This window comes from Haliaeetus albicilla, chromosome 22 (assembly GCF_947461875.1).
Source record: "Haliaeetus albicilla chromosome 22, bHalAlb1.1, whole genome shotgun sequence".
In the NCBI taxonomy this organism is placed as follows: domain Eukaryota; kingdom Metazoa; phylum Chordata; class Aves; order Accipitriformes; family Accipitridae; genus Haliaeetus; species Haliaeetus albicilla.
In genome coordinates this window covers 10,917,674-10,941,520 of record NC_091504.1, presented here as the reverse complement: position 1 = coordinate 10,941,520, position 23,847 = coordinate 10,917,674, and the positions used below count along the sequence as shown (strand labels likewise).

General features: G+C 37.4%; 1 protein-coding gene across 21 annotated transcripts in view; it reads right to left on the bottom strand.

Moving 5' to 3' along the window:
- RBFOX1 (RNA binding fox-1 homolog 1) overlaps positions 1-23,847 on the bottom strand; it is a 1,354,570-nt gene that overhangs the window by 709,890 nt on the left and 620,833 nt on the right. The window contains exon 1 of one of the 21 annotated variants that reach the window (XM_069809873.1): positions 11,706-12,043. The exons of 19 other annotated variants lie outside the window; for them this stretch is intronic. In XM_069809873.1, the coding sequence (XP_069665974.1) occupies positions 11,706-11,750 (45 nt within the window). In that variant the 5' untranslated portion in view covers positions 11,751-12,043. Of the gene's footprint in view, positions 1-11,705; positions 12,044-23,847 lie in introns of those variants that run through there. One more of the 21 variants, XM_069809875.1, reaches the window with a different exon arrangement.

The following is a 23,847-nucleotide window of genomic DNA, read 5'->3' as shown; positions in this document are numbered from 1 at the left end:
TCCCACCTCTGCATTCTGCTGGCTTAGTTTTTGAGGCTGATAAAAATTAATCCACGCTATGTTTATATATCTCATTAAGAAAATAGATTATTAGAGTAAAACCTAAACCTCATCAAAAAATAATCAGGTCTGCCCTTTCCCACATCAATGTGGAGTGCTGCCAATCCAAACTAAATAACTGGCCCACCAAGCTGTGTCTTGCTTAGAGAACAGGATTTCATACCTGAATGGGGGAGGGAATTATACCATAACCTGCTCCATAACCCTTCAGCACACATCTTTTTTGGACCTATCATTTTAAAACATAAATTACACTTCCTAGAAAATTCATGATGTTGCTAAGGCACAATCTAATTCAATTCTTTCTCCCAGTCACCCAAACCTGTAGAGAGAATGGAGACCTGAAGGTAACAGAATCACTCTAAAATACATCCTTTATATCTTATAACTAAAACTCCAACTGTATAGTTTCTTTAGAACTAGATTTTTCTTGTTGCAATACCATTGACAAAAGATTCAAAGTAACTTTTCTTGAACATTTGCTTTCTTTTTGATGTCTCAGTACCATTTTTTTCCCCTATAATCTCTTTGTATCTCTTACTAGCCCACACTGTGTCCCGTATTTGGGGTATGACAGGTTAAAAGTCACACTATATCAACTTCTAACTTCAAACACCGTAATGTGATTCATTCTTTTGTGCAGTCACGAATAAAAATCTGTCACAAATGGGGGATGGGAAGAAGGCACTAGTAAAGTTCAGCTCCTATGAGTGTTTGAGGCTGTTTAATTTGCACTAAAAAGTCCAGCCGATGTATGAAACACTACATAAGGTACAACATATATACTGAGGTATCCAGATATAAACTTGAAACTGTAAGAAAAGAGAGTAGAAACATGAAAAACTACAAAAGGTGGATGTAAACAGTATTTTACTCAGGATTCCTGCCTCCCTCACCATCTGTACTGACAGACTTCTATTTTTTAACACTTCTACACAAAAAGAAATTAGAAAAGAAATCATAATTGTAAATATTGAAGATGATTGTCATGTTTTTTCAAATCCTCTGCCCATTTGTTACAAGATACTGCTCGTATCTTGTGTCTTTCTTGTTAACATTTCATGGAGTACTTCCACAAACATACGTTTGTTCTTGTTCTCAACACTTTGTTCCACCACTGCGACAGATGGCTTTACACTGAAGCATATGAAAATATTAAATTCTTTATAAACCCGTTGAAGTTTGAAATGCCTGCAAGTAATAAGTATCTTGGCAGCTATTTCTTTAATACAGTTATTATGGAATGCTATTTAGTGTTTCTGTATCAGCTTCCTATTTGCTACAGTCTATTCTAAACCTACAGTTTTCTTTGAACTTAATTAATAGTAGCATTGCTTCACTCAAAACGATGTCATTTCTAAGCTGAATAATATGTTTTGCTATTTGTCTATCCAGAGACGGGTAAAAGCTAGTTAGAAGAATTATAGTTAGACACAAGAGGGCCTTTTGTCATACCAAAAAGGAGTCCGGAGCATGCTGGGACTTTGCTCCCTACTGTTCCTTCTCTCTCTTTAAGAAAGATGTATTTTCCACAGCAATTGGTAGAGCACTGTCTTCACAGATTTGATTCCAGTTCCCTCTAACACAATCTTCTGTCCTATACCAAACTAGCTGTCGACTCTAGTAGCTTAAAAAAACCCATAAAAATAAAATTGAGAAGAGGGTGTCCAACATGCTGCTTCTCACAATGCTTACACTGAATCAAGCGACTTCAATGTCAGTTTGTAAACTAAAATTCCCAAGACAAGAACCAATCGTGTGCATTGACTGGGTAGGAATGTATCCTCTTAATTTCTATTGCTTCCTCATTCGAAGCTTTTTTTGACAGAGGCTGTTGGTTCCTATATACAATGTGTTGAATACTACATAGAAAATAGAACAACAGAGCCTCTCTGGCCCCAGGACACTCTTACACTTCTTAAATAGCAAAAATAAGTCTCAACTGCCCTAATATATTCTGTGTAATCAGCTTTTTATTCATAAACCTTAATGTTCTGTCATTAATAGAAGATGGGAAAGTCTGTGCAGTTGTCACAAGAAAAAATTACTTTCTACAAATAAAGCAAAAATATATTCAAAATAGCTTAGTTTAGATTATATGTTTGTATTTTAAATTCTAAAGGCAATACTAAAGGAATAAAGGAAGCCCTCATATGTAATATAGATGTTATAAGAGTTTATACAGAACCAATTCTTTAAATGCATCCAATTTTAACTATATTATACCTGTCTTGACCATTGTTAAGAGGATTACTCAGTGCTTCCATAAATATAGACCAAGAATTTTTCTCAGAACTGAGTGGTAAACTACATACAAGTTTTACCAGCAATCACATTGTTATAAGATGAAACACTTGAGAGGAGAGTTGGGAGCAGGGGTTGAAGAGGTGCACACCTCTCATTGCACTGTACCTAAAAAAAAAACAAACCAAAACAAAACTTGGCACAAAGGAAGATCCAAGATTTTACCAGAAACTTTGCAGAAGTATAGTATTTTCCAAACTCCATTTCTTGGGAAAATATTTATACTATTGATTCATTGCCTAACCTCACAGATGTGTAAAAATAGCAAGAGGTTAAATTCAGAACTTGGTTTAAAAAAAATTTCCTTGGTAGACACATAAGAGAGATCCACCTGCCGAATGGGAAGTAAGTGCAGCTTTCGAGAAAGACTTTCTATTTTAGTAAAAGGAATATACAGAAATGAGAACAAGTTTTGTCAGTTATAAATTAATTCTGACATTTGCTTTCCAAACCTTTCCTAAAAGCTTCCAGTGATAGAAATCCCATAATCTTCCTAACTCATCTAATTAAATATTAAGTATTCTTACTATCAGGAAGCCTTTATAATGCCTAATCTAAATCTTCCTTTGTGTAATTTAGGCCCACAGCTTCACATCCTACTCACTACAGACGTGGAGAAGAACATGTCAATGCTGTTACGTCCAATTACATGTTAGAATTTGTTCCTTTAAGCAAAAATGCAGTCTACTGTCTGTAATGTTGAAAGGTCAAATGAAACATTTGTTACTAACCCCAGCTAAACACAAGCATTTTTGCAGTTCTACATCATGCAGGAAAATAAAAAGGAAATTTCTCAGTGGGGAAAAAAAAAGGACGATGCCTTTTAAAAAGCCAAAATGAAACATGTCAGAGCTGTAATGCCCTCTCTTTTCTTCCATGTTTCCAGTTTTCTTAAAATATTGATAAAATTTGTTTATTTGTTAAAATAACTAAAAAGGATTTTTCATTACCTAACCCTCCTCCGCACCTTCAATGAAATAACTGCCGGAAAAAAATTGCTTGGATCCAGTTAGAATTTCACCATCCTTATGCTTCACAGACATAAAGATTTGGGGGAATAAGCATAGACATCCTGCATGCCATTTTTAAAGATAATTCCCCATAAAAATCTCAGCTTCTTCATCCATCTTTGTCTTCTGTTATCTTAATGGGCAAAATGCCCTTGTCTCCTCTGTCATGCTAAAACTTGAATAAAATAAGAACAACCCAATCCACCTCATTTCTATGAACGCACAACACAGTCTACCCGAGTCATATATTCACAGCGTATAGTCAAAGTTTGCATCCTTCTTGTTCTACTTCATAGCCAAAGTCAAGCTATACATTAGCCAATGACTCATACACTTTTTTTTTATAATATTAGTCATTTAGCTGTTCATTATCTAAACAGAGTTTACTACAAATTTCTGGAATAGATTTGCATCATTTTCCGTATGTACATGTATCTTCCAAAACTGCAGAAGCATTTTCCATTCTATCACTGTTGTGCTTTACCCTCATTTCTGAGTCACTGAACTAACCCATTGCTCGCCAGGTCCACCCAACTGATAACGTAGGATCATGCGATAACGCAGGCTGGAAGGAGGTTACCCAAGAACAGTCCTTCAGATCTTCTTGGATATACCCCCTCTAAGTGTGGAGGTGCTAAAGTGGTCAAGTGGAGTACAATGCTAGCATCACCTCACAGCCCTTCTTCCAAAAGACTTGTCTTCCAAATCCTTGTCTTGCATTTCTTCTCTCCCCACACTTGCCCTGAGAGGTTATATTGACAGGATAAATGTACTCAGTAATAATTATTCTGAGAAATTATGTGAACCAAGAGCAGGCAGAGCTGATCAACATGTAAATGTATCAGCAAAAGCATTTCACTTTTATCTTTTTATGAGACAGATGCTCACACACACATTTCTACATATACACACTTCTATAACTTTAGGAGCATAACAGGTTCTGAATAAAACTTCCTAGTAGACTTCAGCAAAATAATAAACCTCACAACTTCTGCCTCAGTGAAGTCCAATAGGCAGCTTAGAGATCTCAATCAGCTGTGAGAACCACAGTCTCAAATGTCTAACAATGTCTTACAGTAATCATTATATAATCCTGATTGTGTTATAAATCATGGCCAATATTTGGCTCCCAATCATTAGTTAAACTATTTGAATTCTATGTTTTTATTTAAATGCAAAATGTTCGAAAAGCATGTCTTAGATTAAAAGTAAAGATTACCAAAGCAAATAATAATTAGAAAGGGTTGAACCAAAGTAAGAAATTAAAACTTGTGTGGGACCTAAACCTGAAGTCTGAATGGGAATCTCTGTCATGAAAGACTGCCGCAGTGAGAAAATGAAACTTTTTTTCTTCAGGTCCACAGAGAACATGAAACACTAAGGTCATCTGCAGCATGGGAGATTTTAATTTGTCTAGCAAAAAAAAAAAAAAAAAAAAATCAAGACAGAAAAGATAGTTAAGAGCTGGAACATGTAGTCTAGGGAGTTAATGGAACTTCCCTTATTGACAGTTTTTAAAGATGAACTGGATATCTATCACAAGTGACACTAGTAAAGATGATACTTTCAGGGCGTAGGGCAAGACTCGATGACATGGAAGAGTGGTCCTCTCCATCACTATTTTTCTATGATCACTGAATACCTCATTTTAACATCAGGACGGGAATTTGTTCAGTGCTTGCTCAGCTATGTGTAGGTGAAAATGAATGAAAGCAGAATTACCGTACTAGCTCCCCTTTTCAGAATGCCTTGCCCCAGGTCTGAATTACAATAATTAATTAGAAGAAATACCAACATACAAACAGGCTTGAGCTTTACTCTGTTTTTCATTGTTCAGTAGTTAATGGCAGCTACAGGGAGAGTGTGTGAGATAATAACAGCTGTGTAATATGGTTGACGGTTATTATTTGCACTTACTCATTTAAGAAGATCGCTTCTTTTTAGTTATGGCATGATTTGATGAATGGACTTTCTCCTCCTATCGGACATGCAAGGATTGCATAGGAGCTCAGTCCACTCTACCTACTGCCTATCCAAAAGATGATCAGCAACCCTGTGTACACTCTTTGTAAAGTTTCATTTCATTGACAATTCACAGACTGTAACACATCTCGAGACTGAGCTCTTCTCTGACCCCAGTTTTCTAAGCTCTAAAGACCATCCTCGAGTCACTGTATTAAGAAGGGAGTGCAATTAGTGAACCACAGCTACCACATGGAGTTGGTAAAACACTCTATTCTTATGAGTCTAAAATCTGGGCAAACAGAAGTTCTGCTAAGCTGCCACATGACTGCTGATTTTGGTTTACCTGTTCTCATAATTATAGATACTCGTTGGAGAGATGGAGACATCTTGAAAATACAATTGGGAATAAAGAAAATACATTAAAATACTCAATGCCATTCTTAACGTCTTCCTTTAGTAAATATTGCTTCCTGTCGTGGCTCAAAGAGCCAACTATCATGAAGAAAAAGGCTCGTACTTTCAAATACGAAAGTCAAAATGGAATTAAGTTGATTCCCATGGCTCCTCTGTTGGTAGAAAGTTCAGTCTGCCACGACTGGATTTTTGACTCTGCTGACACTGGGAAAGCCTCTCAACTGGAATAAAATGCCATTTGAAATGAGATCTGGTTATTAGATAATTTTGCTCCCCGGCACAGGCAGCGGTACCCTGCTTTTCCTGGTAACTGTCAAGATAAGTGCAGGATTACAGCCTCATGTGGTGCTGGCTTAATTGGCAAGATGGAAAAGCGGGCCATCATGCCACTGCACATCATACAGACCTTACTAATAAATACATCTTTTAAAAATATCAGAAGTCTTCAACTTAAAACATTAGGTGATATTCATTTTCAATCTAGTCTTGCAAAATATGCTAACAAAAAATTAATGGTTTGAGGTTCCTCTGTATCACACCCAAATATCAAACTTTCCCTGCATACACAGCTGACAGGATATATATTCTTCTGAAAAATGAATCTCTTCCTTTTACACACACGACCTGTTGATATCATACATTAAAAGGCTGGGTCGTGAAAAATCAGAGGCCAGAGCTGAACTGCAGTCCCCAGGATTACAATACCACAGGACGTGCTGTGTCAGAAAGGTAGAGTAATTTTAAAAAGGTGGACATTTGACGCTAACACGAAAACATACAATTCATGTAAAACAGTACAAAAGGAGAGAGCCGTGATAGTCCATTAGGGCTTGATCTAAATGTCATATCCTTAAAAGACTTGCTCCAGTCTGGCAGTAGTTCTTCAAAGATACCAAGTCTCATCTTAAATGACATGATTCACTGAAATGGTGCTATTTTTGTTAGAGCATCATGTAATAGTGCAAGTTCTCAGCAGCAGACAAGTAACTCTCCAAAGAAGCAGCAGTCATGTGCCATATATACCTCTCACTTTACTGTAATACATTTTTACAGTTAGAGAGCCATTAGATTCAGGTCAGTTAGTAGTCAGAAACAAGTCCTCATATAAGCTACTATTTACTTACCTGAAAAAAGGATCAAACCTCATTCCTGGATTAGTATTATTCATGTAATCAGAAAGTTCAACTTTAACAAGGAAAATGTTTAAGTTAAAAAAAATGTAAGCACCTGTCCAGAAAGCACCACAGCACAAGTAGACAGAACAATTTCCATTTGCAAAGGGTGGGAGGTTGTTCTTAGCATTTTACATCACGCTCCAAGATACAAGTGGTAAATGGATAATTTTTGCTAAAGTTCTATTCAAGTTCAAGTTTGTCCGTTAGTCGTTAGTACCGAGACTTACATCTGGTTACTTCCCTCCCAGAAACTACCCAGTTAAATTTGCAATAATTACTAGAGAGGAAACCTGCTTTAAATTACTGAAAATCAAATCCATAAAAACAAAAGCACAAAACCCCAAATCCTCTGCCCTTCCCCGTGAAAATTTTGGTTGGATTTCTAATAATCTTTAGCAAAATTCTTATTTTTAATACATATTAAATATTAATTAAAAGAGATTCTCTTATTAATTCCTAAATATTCAACCAGTCTTTTTTTAATTATCTGTACTGAAATGCAGGTACATAAATGAGTAGCTGCTGAACTCCAGGTATACTAAACTGAAGAAAATATTAGCGTTTGCTTCTCCTGAGAATAAAAATATTTGAATAAAAACTGAAGGTGCAAATGCAAAGCAAGAGGATTTTCAAGACTTTCCAGGGCTTGGAGGTGCACTGGTTTTTTGCGAACACCTGACAGAAAAGAACATTTTGAAGTTTTTATGTATCCAAAAAAATACTGGAAGTATATTAAGTCAGGGCAGTAAAACTGGGCTTTTTGTCATGTTTAATTGCTTGAATTCATAAACTAGTTTTGCTGAATCTGGATGTTACTGTTGACTCAAGCAGTTTCTCCCTTTTAGTACTTCAAAAAAAGTTTATGTGTGTCTCTGTGAAAGGCAACTAAGAAGCCTCTGTGATAGTACAGCGTTTTTTTAAATATTCCTGACCATTAGAAAAATATCACTCTTCAGAAGCCTTATTACTGTGCATGAAATCTGTAATTAACTACAGAACAAAAATAGTCTCTGATTGCAACCTAGTGGAAGAAGCCATACTGTGCTTTATTTTCAATGACAATGAAGGGAAATCGCAGCCTATGCAATTTAACATGGTTAACTGAAATCAAATGCAGAACAGACATGATGAAGACAAATATAAATCAGAAATGCTTACACTCTATTCCAATCCCCCAAAGCAAACACATTCTCACACTGTCTAAATTGAAGTTCAAGTAAAATACAAGTAGTGAGCGTACAATGTCACTGAAGACAGCAACTTTGCTACATTCCTTAACATCTCTGTTTGATACCTTAAAAATGAAAAAGAAAAAGACTTATTCCTACAGGTACAGAACTCCACAGCTGACAAGAGATCTCAGTCTATAAAATGAAACTTTATTCACAGACAGATTCAGAAAGAAATGCTACCAGAAAAGAGTCTGTCACTTACACATTTATTTCTTTTCACTAACCTGTCTGATATTTCACCCAAATGCAATCCCACAGCATTTGAATTTTAGAGAAAACATATTTATGATGCACCTTTTCAATGCAAAGCCTGCATTTTTCTTCCATCTGTTGACTATGTACTTATGGTATGTCTTATGTCCAAAAAGGCATACTTGTGAAAATCGATCATCTATATATCAGTGTATTCTACTGAATGTTACTTCCTGACAACTCAATTTATGAGAACTATTCCTTTGTAACATATTCCAAAACAAAATCAAAGGCAGATGACTTTTCTAAATTGATTTTTAGAGGGATTGAAAATATGAATATTTATGCCAGAATAATAGTTTTGAAAAGTAAACCTTATTCTCATATAAAGTTAATACATTTCAAAAGTTATGCTTAGAACATATAGCTTAGAACTATAGAACATATCCTAGGACATGTTATAAATTACATCCCAGTCTTAAAATTGATATAAAAAACCCCAAAACATTATAAAATCATCTGAAGTAATCAAGGCCCTCTGTAGTCTTTGTTCCCACCTCTAAATTCTAGAAATATACTATCTTGCGACACAATCATTCTAAGAAAAACTCCAAAATCCGTATCACTGAAGTCGACTAAAAGCTTGACTTCAGTAGGCTTGAGCTATCTTAAAAATTACTCCTTCTTAGCGTGTTACTTACTTAAATTAAAATATGAAGTAAAATTTAGGCAAGATATTTTGTATGGTTAGAATTCTCTATGCACTTTTCCCCCTAGTTTACTTTTCATGGTATTTTTTCACAATTACTGCCCAATAACTTAAAAGCAAGAGTTAATCTTTCTCTTCCTTTTCCTTTCCAGTTTGATGCTTCGTTAGCCATTTCTAACATAGTTATCTTAATAAAATTTATTAAGATTTAATAGCAATATTTTTCATGACAATAGAAAAAATCCAAACTTCCAATATCATACTTAAGGACATTTTTCTGGACCCTTTATAGCATTAGAATACCAGAAGGCTTATCACTAAATAAATCAATTTATTACTTGTTCCTGGAAAAGTTTTGTGCTTTATGAGCAAAACTGAGACCCTATGTGAAAGTTTTATCAAAGAAAAATGTGAACAATTCCACGATCAAGATACTACTGAAGTAACTGGTTTGAAGTTAGAAAGAGTGAATATAACACTTTGCTAAATAATAATAATAAAGTTGCTTCATCCATCCATTGTTATGTTATTCTGATTTCAAATAGTTATTTGTGTAGGAGTAGGTAAAAACATGAAGCTCAATCTTTCTAAAACTGCGCTTGGAAAGGGGTATAATCAATTCTACTTACACTTGCCTAGGTATCAGTGTACTGGATGTTGAGATGGCACGGACTAAATATAAGTCCTTGCCCACGTATTAAAGGGAAGGCAATGGGAATGCAAGATATTGTATTTTTACAACATCGAAAATACCAAGAAATTCGGTACTGCTTTAGGAAGAAAAACTCTGAAACAGCTAATCCCCAATAGATACGTAGGTTTAAAGGAAGTAAAACTGATGATTCAGAGACACGCTACACATGCACTCACAGAGAAGCACCTATAAAGGATCAAAACCAAAAATCCACTTTGTTTCCGTGCAATGATTCAAATATGAAAATGGTGATAACATAGACCGCTACTGTTCTTGCTGTAGACAAGGGAACGCTGTTTACTTCATAGCAGTTTTGCTCACTTTTCAGAAGTCAACCTCATTTGCATGTTCAAAAAAGAGATCAACAACGTGAATGTTAAATGTATAAGAAAAAAGCTCTAATTTATGAACAGAATATCAAGACATTCAAACTTTATAAACGTCTATTGCTTCATTTTAGAAATACACATGAAAGCAATGTACTGTACATAAGCCATTTTTTTTAAGTAAATCATAAGTAAAAATAATTGTGAACTCCCTCTTTAATACCTATACAAATCCTGGTTACTTCTGTATCGAGACCAAATTCCTTACCACTACAGAACTGACAAATACAAAGACTGTTTCGGATCTTCCTAAATTCCTACATATCCATCTAAATAAAATATCTGAAGTGGAATTTAACGTATGGTCCTGAAAGCAATGTGATTTTATGGTGCCTGAGCTGCTAGCCAAACCCTTACTGTCTGAGAAGCACAGAGCCCAGCATTCCACTACTAGACTGTGCCATAGTCTCCTACATGTGACAGCAAGTCCTTTAAAAAAATATGATACTCCTATTAGAGTATGGAAGAGATTCCTTTTTTAAAAGCTAGCAAAACCCACTTTCCCTACTCTCTTCAACATTTTTTCCACACTTTGAAGTGTGTGGTTTTCTTAAAGAAAAAAAATTGCTGAGGTCATTCAAAATATTTAAATTACTCTGCAATTATATCCAGCTAGCAACTGATATGCATTTTTAAATCCCAGTCTTTTCTACTCTATTTCTGCTTTTTTAAATGTATATACATATAAATGGATCGTTAGCCAAATTTAGCTGCATGTTTCAATTGTATTTATTCAGACAACGTTCCTGTAGTTTTATCCCACGTATTTTAACAAGTACAGTGATAAAACTTTGAAACCCTCCTATCAATTGTGTTTTCTAACATCACGATATCATACTGATAATACACAGGTACCCTAAAGTTAAAGCAGCCAGCAGTTTGGTCAAGAATCCTGTAAGCTGTCTACTAGAAGACAATAATTCATCTGACAAAGCCATTTCTAATGAGATTCCTGCCATATTTCATACAAACGCTAATACGTAGCCCATCAAAAGAAAGTTAAAGAGCTCTTTGAAGATGAAGTTCACATAAACTTCAGCCAGTCGCGGAGGAAGCAGATAACCCCCTCCCCCTTATTTTCCGTAGGCATCACATACATTCGTGTATTCCCTCCCAGAGACAGACCCGTGCCGCGCACACCAACATACATGACCACAGCCACAAGTACAGGCACGGGTAACTGGAAGGGAAGGCGAAGCGCAGCCCCGCCGGCAGTGCTGGCGGTTGACCCCCGCCCCACCTCGGCCGAGCCGCCGGCCCACCCGCCCGCCGCTCCCCGGCTCCCGGCCGCTCTCCCCGCGGCGCCTCGGCGCCCCGCTCTGACCGCCCCCCCTCCCCAGAAGCCCCACGCACACGCCAACCTCGCCGCATTCCCGTTGCGAAGTCACCGACGGCGGCTTGTGCAGCGGCAGCCGCCAGACCTGTCCACTCGCCCCCCCCCCCCCCCCCCTCGGCGTCCCAGCCGGGGGCTCCGGGTCGCCCTCCGCCTCTGGCACAGGCTGGGTCCCCTTGCCCGCCCCCCCGCCCCGGCGCTGAAATTCTTTCGAACCTGCCTCCTCCTTACCTGAAGGGCATCTCCCACGCCTGCAATTAGCTGCCAAGATTTCATTGTCGGCTGCGGAGCGCGTCCCGCTTCCGCGCCGGGCGGAGCCGGGAGGAGCGGCGGAGCCCGGCGAGCGGCCCCCCCTGCCCGCGGCCGCAGCCGGGCTGGCCGCGCCGGGCGCCGGCCGGCTCTCCCGCCCGGGGGCGGCCGGGGGGGGCTGGCACACCTGCAGCTCCCAGCCCCGGGACAGCATCAACTACGCGCACGCCGCAAGGCTCCGCGCGGGCCGGCGGCGGCAGGGCTTCAAGGTCAGCTCTGCCGGGGCAGGCTCGGCTCGGCTCGGCTCCCTCCCTCGCCCTGCGCCCCGCTGCCCGCCCCGCCGCCCGGGCCGCCGGCAGCACCGCGCCCGCCCCGCTCGCTGCCCGCCGCACGTGTCCCTGCCTCCTTCCTTCGAGCGTTAAATATGGCCCACATGACAGAGTAGGGCACCTTGCGCGCTCCTCGGAGCCCACACTCGACAGCCCATCTCAACCGGCGAGCAAGGGAACGTCTGGAGGCAGAAGGGAAGCGCTTCCAATTACTTACGCTATACCTACATTATTCAAAATGTCTGTGGGACAGTATTTACGACTTTCAATATGCTGCGCTCTATACGCACTGCTACAAGACGTTAAAGCCCTTCTGTGTCTTTTTTTTTTTTTCCCCCTTGCTGATTCCCTGCTAGGCTTTGCAGCATATGCATTTAGTGAAGTCATCTTGGTTTAGTTGTAGGTAAGAGCAGTTCCGCACCAGCTTAACTAAAAACCACGGCCATGCAGGAAAGGAGGCTGGCCAGGGGGAGAACAGATTACATTCAATAATCCAGTCATGGAACATCTTAATGTATGCATTAAATATTAGATATTTATTAGTATATTAGACATGGTGCTAAAGGTTGTAGGGCTTCACAAGTTGGATCAATCCTATGTAACCGAAACGGTTAACGTTTAGTTACATAAAATATTTAACCAAAATGGTTAACGTTTTGATTAAATGATGATTAATTTCTTGTGAAACTCTGAAGTTGTTTAAAAATAACGATATTGCAGACTAAGTCATTCTTAAGACAAAGACTGGCCGGAACTGAAGCAAAACCTAAACATCTTCCACCAGAGACGGTAGCAATTAACCCATGTCTGGAGCAGAGAAAAAAAAATAATCTGTTTGTTTCAGGTAGACGTTAAAAACCTACATCTTTCGCTACACAAAAGCATTGCTTATGTGTACCAAGTAAGTTGTTATTTCAAATTACATCTATTTATGCAACTGGAGTTATAAATTGTAAACAAATAACCACTTAAACTAAAGTGAAAATTTCTAAGGATACTGCTTATTAACTGATGGGAAAATAAAATTATCTACCTAGACAGCCTACGGGACGATTAAGGCATCATAATAATAATAATAAGGCATAGGTGTATAATTGAAAAAGTAGAATGTTGCAAGGGCTGGCCTGACCACTGGGCTAATAGCCAAAACAAATCTCAGAGCTCACATTGGCTTATTGTGTGGCCTTGACCAAATTATTCACCTCCTCAGTCTTCCCACTTGTAAAATTAGAATAATAATACTTACAGTGCCTATCTCCTATCTCGTACTTCTCAGGAGGGCTCTGAGGATTAATGACCCTACAGTGCTCTGATAATGAATCAACACTAACTGCTAAGACAGAGTTGATATGTTTCAGAGCATTACAGAACTGAAATACTAGAATTTCCAATTAAACCACCTTGTGTGCCTCAACACGGCTGAACTAAACCAAAGGGATTACTAAAACACCATCTCCTATCATTTACAATCAACAAAATACTATGGGTTGGCTTGTAGTTCTGTTATTTAAATCTGATTTTGATTTTCACCCATTCTTAGTATTAAGCTCAGAAGTTCATTACAAACGGCAGCAGCAGCAATCGTCACTGCTATTTTACAAAAATATCCTGTCCAGGGCAAGGTCAACTAGAGTTAAAACAGTCAAGAAACATTACCATTGCCTCTGACCCATTGTTTCTAGCCTTTGCAGCACATATGGTCATTCAACTAGAGGATCAGCAATTCGGGCAGATGCTACATGTGGTACTCAGTGCTGTTCTTCAGAAATTGCAATTCTTTATTCAAGTTATGAAAAAGAGTTTAAACTAATTAATTATCTCATTAGCAACAGATATGGGGGGAGGAAGCACTGGCAAAGAACATATTGCTGCAGAACAAGCTGCATCATTCACAAAGTTGTGACAACAATCAGATGACCAATCAAAATAATAGTCTGAATTTCTATATCCAACTTAAAAAAAAAAAAAGAAAAAAAGAGAGGGAGAGAGAATAGTAAAGTCCCATTTCAGTCTATAGAATTAAGTTGATAAAAAAACCTGTATATATTTATACATTCCTTTTCACCACTTTCTCTAAATTGTGATTGTTGTTCTGTCTTCTAATTGTTTCTTCCACCTCGCATATGAACAAGAGATAAAATTCTTTAAATGCTCTCATGGTCAAATGATGCCACTGCTTGCCCTTGAATCATTGTACAGGGGTTTGCAGAACCTGATCTGGGATGCCATCCCCTTGTTTGACAGCATGGATACTTCAGCAGCTTTGTGTGGAACAATACCCACTGGAGCAACAATGTTTATGGAGCAACACCAAGACCAAGAGTTAAATTTCCTGTGAAGTGATCTGCGGGATGAGCAAAAGCTTGAGTGGGAAATTGCAACAGGGAAGAACAGGTTCTTGCTATGGTTCAGCTACTAGAGATCCTGGTCATTACTTTCTTACACACATATGTACTGTCACGGGGAAGGCATCTCTCTAACCTTTGTTCTTTCCACTATACTTGCAGGGATAAACATTAATTAATGGCAATATTACGGTGATGGTAGTGGCTATTGAAGTTTCTGTAATGCCAGATTTCTATCTTTTTTACTTGAGATTTTCAAAGAAATATTTTCAAAGAATTTATTGAATAGTAGAAAAGTGTCATCACATTATGTCTTATGTTATATCAGAAGTTCTAAATAAGTTTAGTTACTATTTAAGCCCATACATCCTTTTCTCCTTAAAAAAGGGAGCATTTTTCTTCTGAATTTTTCACTTTACAAAGTTACTTCGCAGAGAAATAGACCAAAGTAACTAACTGTAAAGTAGGCGCCTTTTAGTGAATGGTGCGGCTTGAGTTTTTTAAAACTGATCCAAAGGTATGTGTGTTATCCTAGAAAGCTTCTAGCTGAAAATCTTCAGTGTGTAATTGGTTTAGTCTTAATTTCTTGAACTAAGTTTCTGTGTTACGGGAACTATTAAAAAGCAACATAATCTTTGAAGGAAAATGAAGTCTGGTAAAATCCAAAAGTAGCATTGTGAGCAGAAGGTAATTCTATACCCGTACAGTTTTGAAAATACTTTTTACACAGGACAGTGAAGTGTGGTTTAATCTTTAATGCATTTAGATGTCAAACACATGGGGGCTCTCCATGCCCGACGGACTACTGCTGAAATGATTTCTTTCTACATGCCATCTAATGATCCAGTAGTACTACAGAAGGTAAGCCTAATGAAGCATATTCAGATGGAAAAGTATCATGCGATTTATGATAAACATGCTGCAGTTTTATTCCAAAATGGTTCATGGTTACAGTGTGCAAGTCTACGGGCGATGACCGACATGTTAAGAAACACAACATCAATCATATGTCACAATCCTAACAAGGCAATCGAAGCTCAAGGAAACGTAAATCTGAGAATTCATAATGTTACACTGATGCTAAATATAATCTTTTGGAGACAATCTATATGATAAGGATTTTTAAACCCGAACTATCAAAAGAAAGGCAATCAGAAAACACGAGTTTTTCCTCTACCAAGCAGAATTTAAAATGTTCTCCAGGGGCCAGATCCTGCAAGCATCCACAATATTGCTAACTTCACAATGAGACTAATTACAAGCGTACCCCCAAAATAAGTGGGTTTAGCATTAGACCTACATAAGGGATCTTCAAAAGAATCAGTGACACAAAGTACTATGAGTTTTCAAAAATTATTTTTCTATATATTCAAAATGTCAGTATTTTTTCTTTAACCCCTTGCTCACAAATAGTATCTATAAAGAATTTGTAAATGTGATTATATCCATCTGATATGCTTCATTTTGCATTGTTTGTTGATGTTGTCTTTTTCAAGAAGGTATATTGAAATTGATGTCACTAATCTCTCTTGAATGTTCTAGTATTGTTTCGGCTATATATACAATTATAGTAGTTCACAGATGAGGTAACTTATATGTTGTAAGTGTCCAAAGGCATGCACTTTCACACTTTTACTGCAATGCTAAATGCAAAATTTTGCAAAGTATTAAGTGCAAAATTTTATTTGCTATCTTTATACAACAAAATCATGCCTAATTTCACTCAGAAACAAGCATAAGAAATCAAGCACCATCAGTAAAATAGTATGAGGAACATTATTTCTATGCAATTTTGTTGCAACTAAACTAGTACTGATCTAATAAATGTTACTTCAAACTTTGCTGCAAAAAAAGTTTCTTGCATAAATGCTATGAAAGCTGTCTACAAATAACAAGTCATCCCTGTATTCTCCCCCCGCTTAAAAGGAGCCCAAAATGCATATTCCACAGGATAGTGATTTTGTGCAGAGCCACTGCCGCTTAGCAGGTCATGTTCAAAAAATAATTACTTATCCAAAGACCTAAAATAAAACTAAGTTTCTGAAGATGCATCAGGTCAAGGAAAAAATATGTACCTTGTTTTTCTCTAGTATAAGGAAAGCACAAAAAAACAGTTATCAGAAGCATTCACTTTAAGGCTATCAACTATTTTTTTCAGGTTCTTGCAATGTTTAATGTGAAACATACGATAATAGTGCATCTACCAACATGAAGAAGAAACAGGTCTCTGAAAAGTCTCGAAGCAAAATAATTCCTTATGTGCTTATACATATTCACAATACTGTTGAAATGCTAAACTATTCACAAATATTACATTAGTAAGGCAAATAATATTTCAGCTTGAACAAGGAATACTAGTTAAAGCTGCAACATGGACTTTCAAAACTTCACTATATATTCCCTTCAAAGGTAATCTGGATCTGCTTTTAGATGTTATTCACAAATTACAATTCTTTATTTAGTAACATTTAGAAAACACAACTTTTTTCTGTGTTGCGAATTCAAAGCATCTTCCAATTCTATAATCTTTTTTTACTTCACAAAGTATTACCGCAAATCATTTCCTCAGTAAAACTGCAAAAGCTTAATTTGTCTAAAGAGCCACATGACTAGGAAATACAGATATGACAGTGCTCGCCATACCAGTGCAAGAGGAAATGTAAAAACACGATTGAAAATATCTAAACAAACCTGGAACTGCAATTGTTGCCATTGTAGATCACTTTGTGCAAGGTATACCTTCAAAATGATAAATTTCCTCAGTAAAACTGCAAAAGCTTAATTTGTCTAAAGAGCCACATGACTAGGAAATACAGATATGACAGTGCTCGCCATACCAGTGCAAGAGGAAATGTAAAAACACGATTGAAAATATCTAAACAAACCTGGAACTGCAATTGTTGCCATTGTAGATCACTTCGTGCAAGGTATACCTTCAAAATGATAAACTACAGCCTATTCCACAGAACAGGACCTCTGAATGCTACTCATAACATCAAATACAGTTAATAGAAAATGTTTTCCAGTCCCAAGACCACAACTGGAAGTCACTGAGGGGCCACCGAGGCCTCTGCCTGTCATCCTTTGAGGCATATATACACAGAGGAGTCTGAATTTGGACCTTTCACTCTATCTTCCCAAGTAAAACATAGTGAGCATGACCCCATATGAGACAGGTGTGAGTCTGACATGTTGCCTGTATGTACAGGAAGTGATGTGAGAAAATAAAAAGAATGAAGGGTAAGTTACTTGGAGATTTCTAGAAATTTTTTGGCCCAGGAAGTGGGAAAAGAAACACTCACTCTGCGCAAAACTGTGGGGCATATGGAGGTACAATTCTGTTGAGAAATTGGGTAAATGCATATCTTTTATTCTTAGTTAATGACAAATAAGCAGCTGTATTAATTTTTACTCAACCTGTTTACCTTTGCCGTTGCTCTCAATATTGTAAAACATCCCAGTCATACTTCTGTCACTAACATTAGGTGCATAATACGTATTTCCTACTAAAATGCATGTGAAGATTTAAATATCTATAGATATAGGATGTAAAGCACTGTAGGGATTGTTACTTGACATACTTTAAACATACTTTCATCATTTAATATAACACAATCACAGAAATGCCACAACCTTGTACACTATCAGGTAAAAGGAAGGGGATGGGACCACCTCCAGCTCAGTTACTGTGGGCCTTCTCTCCTTTAAAGTCAAGTTGGCACAGAGAATGTCACAGCTTGTGGATGCAAGCAACCACTTGCTTCTGCTCATCTGTGGCACAACACAGTTGACTAATTAATTTTTTAAAGCATTCAAGATGTGACACTTTATATATGCGATTGAATACAGATTAGCATTACAATAATCACAAAGCTTTTGTAGCCTCAGATTTGTCTTCTTCCAGCAAAGTTTCCTTTAATGTGCAAATGAACGATGCCACTACGTATCTTGAAATAAATAGGCTCATTATGGTCATAACTTGTCATATATGCAGGCATTCAGAATTATATTAACAGCATATAGTAAGCTGGCAGATAAAGACAGGCTAAATAAAAGATACATAACCAACTGCCTGCTATCATATCCAGATGCCTTCGTATAAGTGGCATCCCAAAGTGGTGTTATGGAAATCTCCCTCCCCTCAAATGTTTACACATTGAAGATATCTTCACAAGTCGTAAGGGCTTTCTTGGCCCAATTCTAAAGACAGAATGAGTTTGCCAGACCGAGTAAAAACACAGCAAAGGGAACATGAAATCACCTCAAAAAATTCAAAACCCGCAAAAGACAGGAGATGGGTTCAGAGGAGACATGGCCCATACAACGAAAAGCAAAGGTAACAGGGAGACAGGCAAGTGAGCTGGCTGAAGCATTCAAAACCCTGAAAATAACTCTTAAGTAAAGGGAAACATACAGTTGGTTTTTTGGGGTTTTTTTAATTTATTTTATTTTTTACTTTGCAATCATTGCAATTTTTGAGATTAAATAAATCAATGTGTCTGGAGTCACTTCATACATCACAGGCCAGACCTCACACAAAGCACAAGGACCAGCACGTGCTGTGGCAAAAAGGGCTGCTCCTAGTAGCTGCTGGTAAACAAGTAGATTCCTAATAGGAGCTTCGGTGCCAGGGCAGTTAAATTATATGGTTTTCTCTGTAGTGAGATGCAAAAAATACCTCAGAAATAGAAGGTCCTTTAGAAGGATTTATGGGGACCAATGTTAAGTTTGTCATCCATCAGGGAATGTATACAGGATATTTTATATCAACATCTATATATAATGTTTCCAAGAATAATTAGGGCACGATATTTTAAAAACAAATTTCACACATTTTTCTGACAAACTGTTGTGGACTTCTGGTGTTAATTTTAGCAGTTTCAATTGGATTTGGTACGGTTGGAAATGTAAGGGGAAATCTGCAGTAATCAGGATGTGACACTCATTAACACTTTCACAAAATACCCACTGGATTTGCATAAAGTCTGCAAAGATTCATTGGTGAATCTTTAATATGAGATTTCCCTTGGTTTTACTCCACATTCAGCTCCATTTGCCCTCCCTCTCTCCTCTCCCCCTCCTAGTGAGAACTGCTGTAAACAGTTCATAACAAAGCATAATTAAATGTACTGAATAACTGAAATATACATATAATTACCCCAAAGCTCGTATGATTACATATATAATTTTTCAAATTGCAAATACTTTCTGAGAAATTATTCTGTAAGGTAGATAAATACTAATTGGATACAATGGCACTCCAAGTCACCTAATAAATCTGGAGATTTCTAGACAAGTTTTTTTATGACCAGTGTATAAAAAACACCCATGGCACAGCTTACAGACAGCACAGGCTTTGTGTATGTAAAAAATCATGAAAAGATTCTAGAAAACGGATAAAACACTAAGGTGGCAAAATATTTCTGGTTCTGACAAACACAAAACTTTAAAGTAAATTATGCCACCATTAAGGGAGACATTTCTTGCTACTGCCAATATCATACAATGCGTCAAGAAATAAAAAAAAAATCTGGGTCATTTAAGTCTTACTTGAGAAGTACAAGCTTCTCAGGAGTCAATATTTACTATGCATTTTTAGCTCAACTATTTCATACCTATTTGACTACATCAACATATCCCATTATAGCAGACAAAGCAATATATAATGGAAAGTTCACAATGAAAAAAATAGTGGTGGTTTTCTCTTTTGAACTATTAAAAAAACCAACAACTTATCAGATTTTTTTGGTTCTCATTGAAGCTCAATATTCTGCTGATAAAAATGCTTTTTTAGCTTAGGTTTTAAAATAGCATTCTTCTACAAGAATGATTGTTATGCTGAGCTAAGCGTTAATAGGATACATTTAATTTTAAGTAGATTTATTATGAGATTCAGAATAAAATTTTGAAGTAAAATTCAATTCTTTTCCCTGTCATAAATTCCTGTAAATACACATAAACGACGTTTACTTTCTGGTATGCTATACTCAAACCCAAACATTTGTGTATAGGATAAGCTTTGAAATGATTTGTACAATGTATATGTAACTGAACAGCTGTACCAGACAATATATTATTTCACTTGCTTGCATTTTGAGCAAATCTATTGACTGAGAGTCTTACTTCATCGCTCCTACTCAACAGATCATTATCTCTCTCTGATATCCCACTGGCACATGAAAGAATTTTCTAAAGGAAAATACAACCTGAATAAGTATGAGGGCCAGGATGCGTTGCTGTATTTTTACTTCTGGTTAAACTCTCAGGCTCAGATCATCTTTATGTCTTGTTCATCACTGAGTAGTGGAAGTATGTCAGGAAGAAAAATGCATAGATAGGGTTCTATTTGTTTTGTGGATTCTTTTTAAAGATAAATTAGAACACCAGAATTTTGGGAATTTGGCTTATCCTGCTGAACACTTGTAAATTGTACTGGGGTCACTTGAAGTGTAGATACTAATAATTTTTGAAGTTTTCTCTGTGACCACGTTTTGTCTGGACTTTCATTAAAAAAAAAACAACCCAAAACCAACAACCAAGCTTGCTGTATTTTTTTTTCTCTGTAAGTAGAACAAAACTTTTGGAATTCTCATTCCAATGTTTTAATACTTCCAAAGCACAACTGAACACAAAGCAACAGCAGATCTTGGTAAGTAAAAACTCAAGAAATTTTGTCTAACTCAGACTTACCCATTTGTAAGTCTTACCGTTCACAATACTCTTTGTACCCATATGAAAAACCACAACACGCTTGAGATAATTTCAATATTCACAATAGCAATGACATACTCTATGCCATTTCTCAAGTAATTCTCCTTGAAGAATTCAAAAGTGGACTGTTAATGACAGCAAAGCACTCTGGCATTTACTGGTTGCAAGACTGCAAATGTTCCACCCAAAACTGTAGGACAAGAAAAATACTAATCAAAAAAAGCGTTACGGGCTTTCACACTTACACATGAACTTACTGACCTTGTGACTGAAGTGACAGTTATTATTGGACAACCACTGTCAAAATAGTCTGTTAGAAAATAAAAAGTCTTTACTTTTATTTCACTAATTCAGATGGCACAATAATGACTCTTCCAAACACGATTTCTCAAAGCTGTCATATATTGTTCCCTAGAGGCAATGAAAACAAGTTCATCATGTATTTCACTTCTCATTTCTCTGTCTCAATAGCATGAACCTTAGATCAAAACATACGCATGCTACATTGTCCCTTGAAAGAAAGCAATGTAAAGCTTACATGAACAGCCCTTTTCTGCCTTGCACCAGGTCAGAGATGACAGGCTGCCAGTTGAAAATTATTTATTTGAAAATAAATTTCAAAATGGAAAACCAGGAAGAGGACACTGTGCATTCTGGTGCTTCGTCACTCCCTGTGCCTGGGTATACTGGACATTTTTGGTGGGTCAAGGGGACAGAGTGCCCACTGCCTCACACACTCCTGTACAGTAACTCAGTACTAACTGCAGTATGGATAAAATAACTTTCTATGACTATGTGGTGATTTTTTGGCACTCATCCCTTGTGTCTGTGGCAATTGCATCTGCAGCACTGAAGAAAGTGTCCCTAGACAAAACTTTGAAACTGGGTGCCAGAAATTTGGCCCTGAAGAATGTGAATCAGTCTGAATTTCTTAAAATACAGACAATATGGGAAAACAGACCGAATATTTTGAGGATGACAGAATCTCCTGGATACAAAGTTGGCACATAAGGAATGAGACTGGGCAGATACATGTTGGCAGGTAGATTGAGCACAGGGCTCAGTGCAGTCAGCTGCTGGGATCCTCTTAGGACTAACACTCAGCGCAGGCAGAGGTCTGTCCACGAGAGAGAAATGTTAACTCTCATTTCTTGGGTATAATTTCAGACATCAAAGCTATGAATCCTTCCCTCACTCTCAATGGCAGAAAATGAAAGAACTCATTACTTAAATGGTGAGAGCTCTTTAACCTGGCAATAGAATAAAGATATCAGTCCACAAGTGAGGAGGCATATATAGCTTCTATACATTATTTACAGAGTTAATAAAGAGGTGGCCTGTGTCAAATAGAGCCATGTGCTCCACTTCCTCTGTCTAGCATAATCAGACCTGGTCACTAGAGAACAGTAACATTTGTGGAAATACTGAGAACAAGGAGAGTGTATACTCTGAACTCCCCAGCATACGAAACAGTGTTTCCAAGAGCCACTCTGGCTGTTTCTGCTCAACCTAGCACATGGAGCTAAAGATGGCACTAAAGGAAAGACATTCTTCCAGGCAAGGAAACACTGAATAACACTTTCTTCAGGATATTATGCTCATGTCCCTGCTCCAGAGAGTTCAGACTTCTTTTTAAAACCACATGAAAAGTCAGCACTTTTAATTTCATTCTAGCATCACTATTTTTCCCCTCCTGATTTTACAATTATTGTTCCCACCAAATGCCACCAACTTCTAGTATGTTCTGCAGTTCAGATAATTTCATGGCCTTTGCTCCCCTCACTTCTCTTCAACAAAACCCTCAATCCCACCATTCAGAAGATAATAGTGGTTTTAGAGCATTTTAGTTTAAGTGCTAATTTTACCTGGAAAACAAAATGGCATTCACGCTTCGAACAACGGAGAAGGAAAATAGTGATAATTCAGGAGGTGAGTCAGGGCAACATATTCCACATTGACTTCAACTGAATAAAGTTAATTTGTGGATATAAAATTTTGAATGAAAATTACAGTAATAATAAAACTGCAAGTCAACTTTATATCATGTTGTAATAAAATATTACTCAAAGGTTAAGTATGTTGTGTCTCACTCTAGGGGAAAGTTAGAAAGCAAGAACAAAGATTTAGAAGATTATCTATATATGTATATATGAAATACATTTATATATGTGTGATATTTATATTTTTATATATAAAAATCACAGAAAGGTTCCCAAACTAATAAATTTGCTGGGGCTTTTTAAAGAAATACCCTGTACCATTATTCCATCAATTCTGTATCACTTCCTGCTGCTGCCCTGGGAAGCCGGTGTCCAGCTGCAGGATGTTCTCCTTGTTTCCTTACCTGCCCCCACAGGCCGTATTTCCAACACAAATGGAGGGCTGTATGTCTGCAAACAAGTGGATCCAGGACTGCTTGCTTAGCACAGTGTTGAAGATCCTGGATTCTGTCACTGCTAACAATTCACGTCAGATCGTGCGTAGAAAAGTAACAAATTTCTTCTCAGAAATTCAAACATTATGATGTAGCACTACCATCCATGTATTATTTGCGAAGTCTAACTGACCCAGAACCTGTAGCAGCAGAAACCAGATGTTTCTACAGAATTTTAAAAAGTCATTCCCTGCAATCCTTTTCTCTGCCTTTCCATATAAGAGCTAAGATTTATTTACCTGAGCCAGTATCAGTTAGTCAAGGATACAGAAAAGATGGTAAAGATAGTATGTTAGGACTTATGT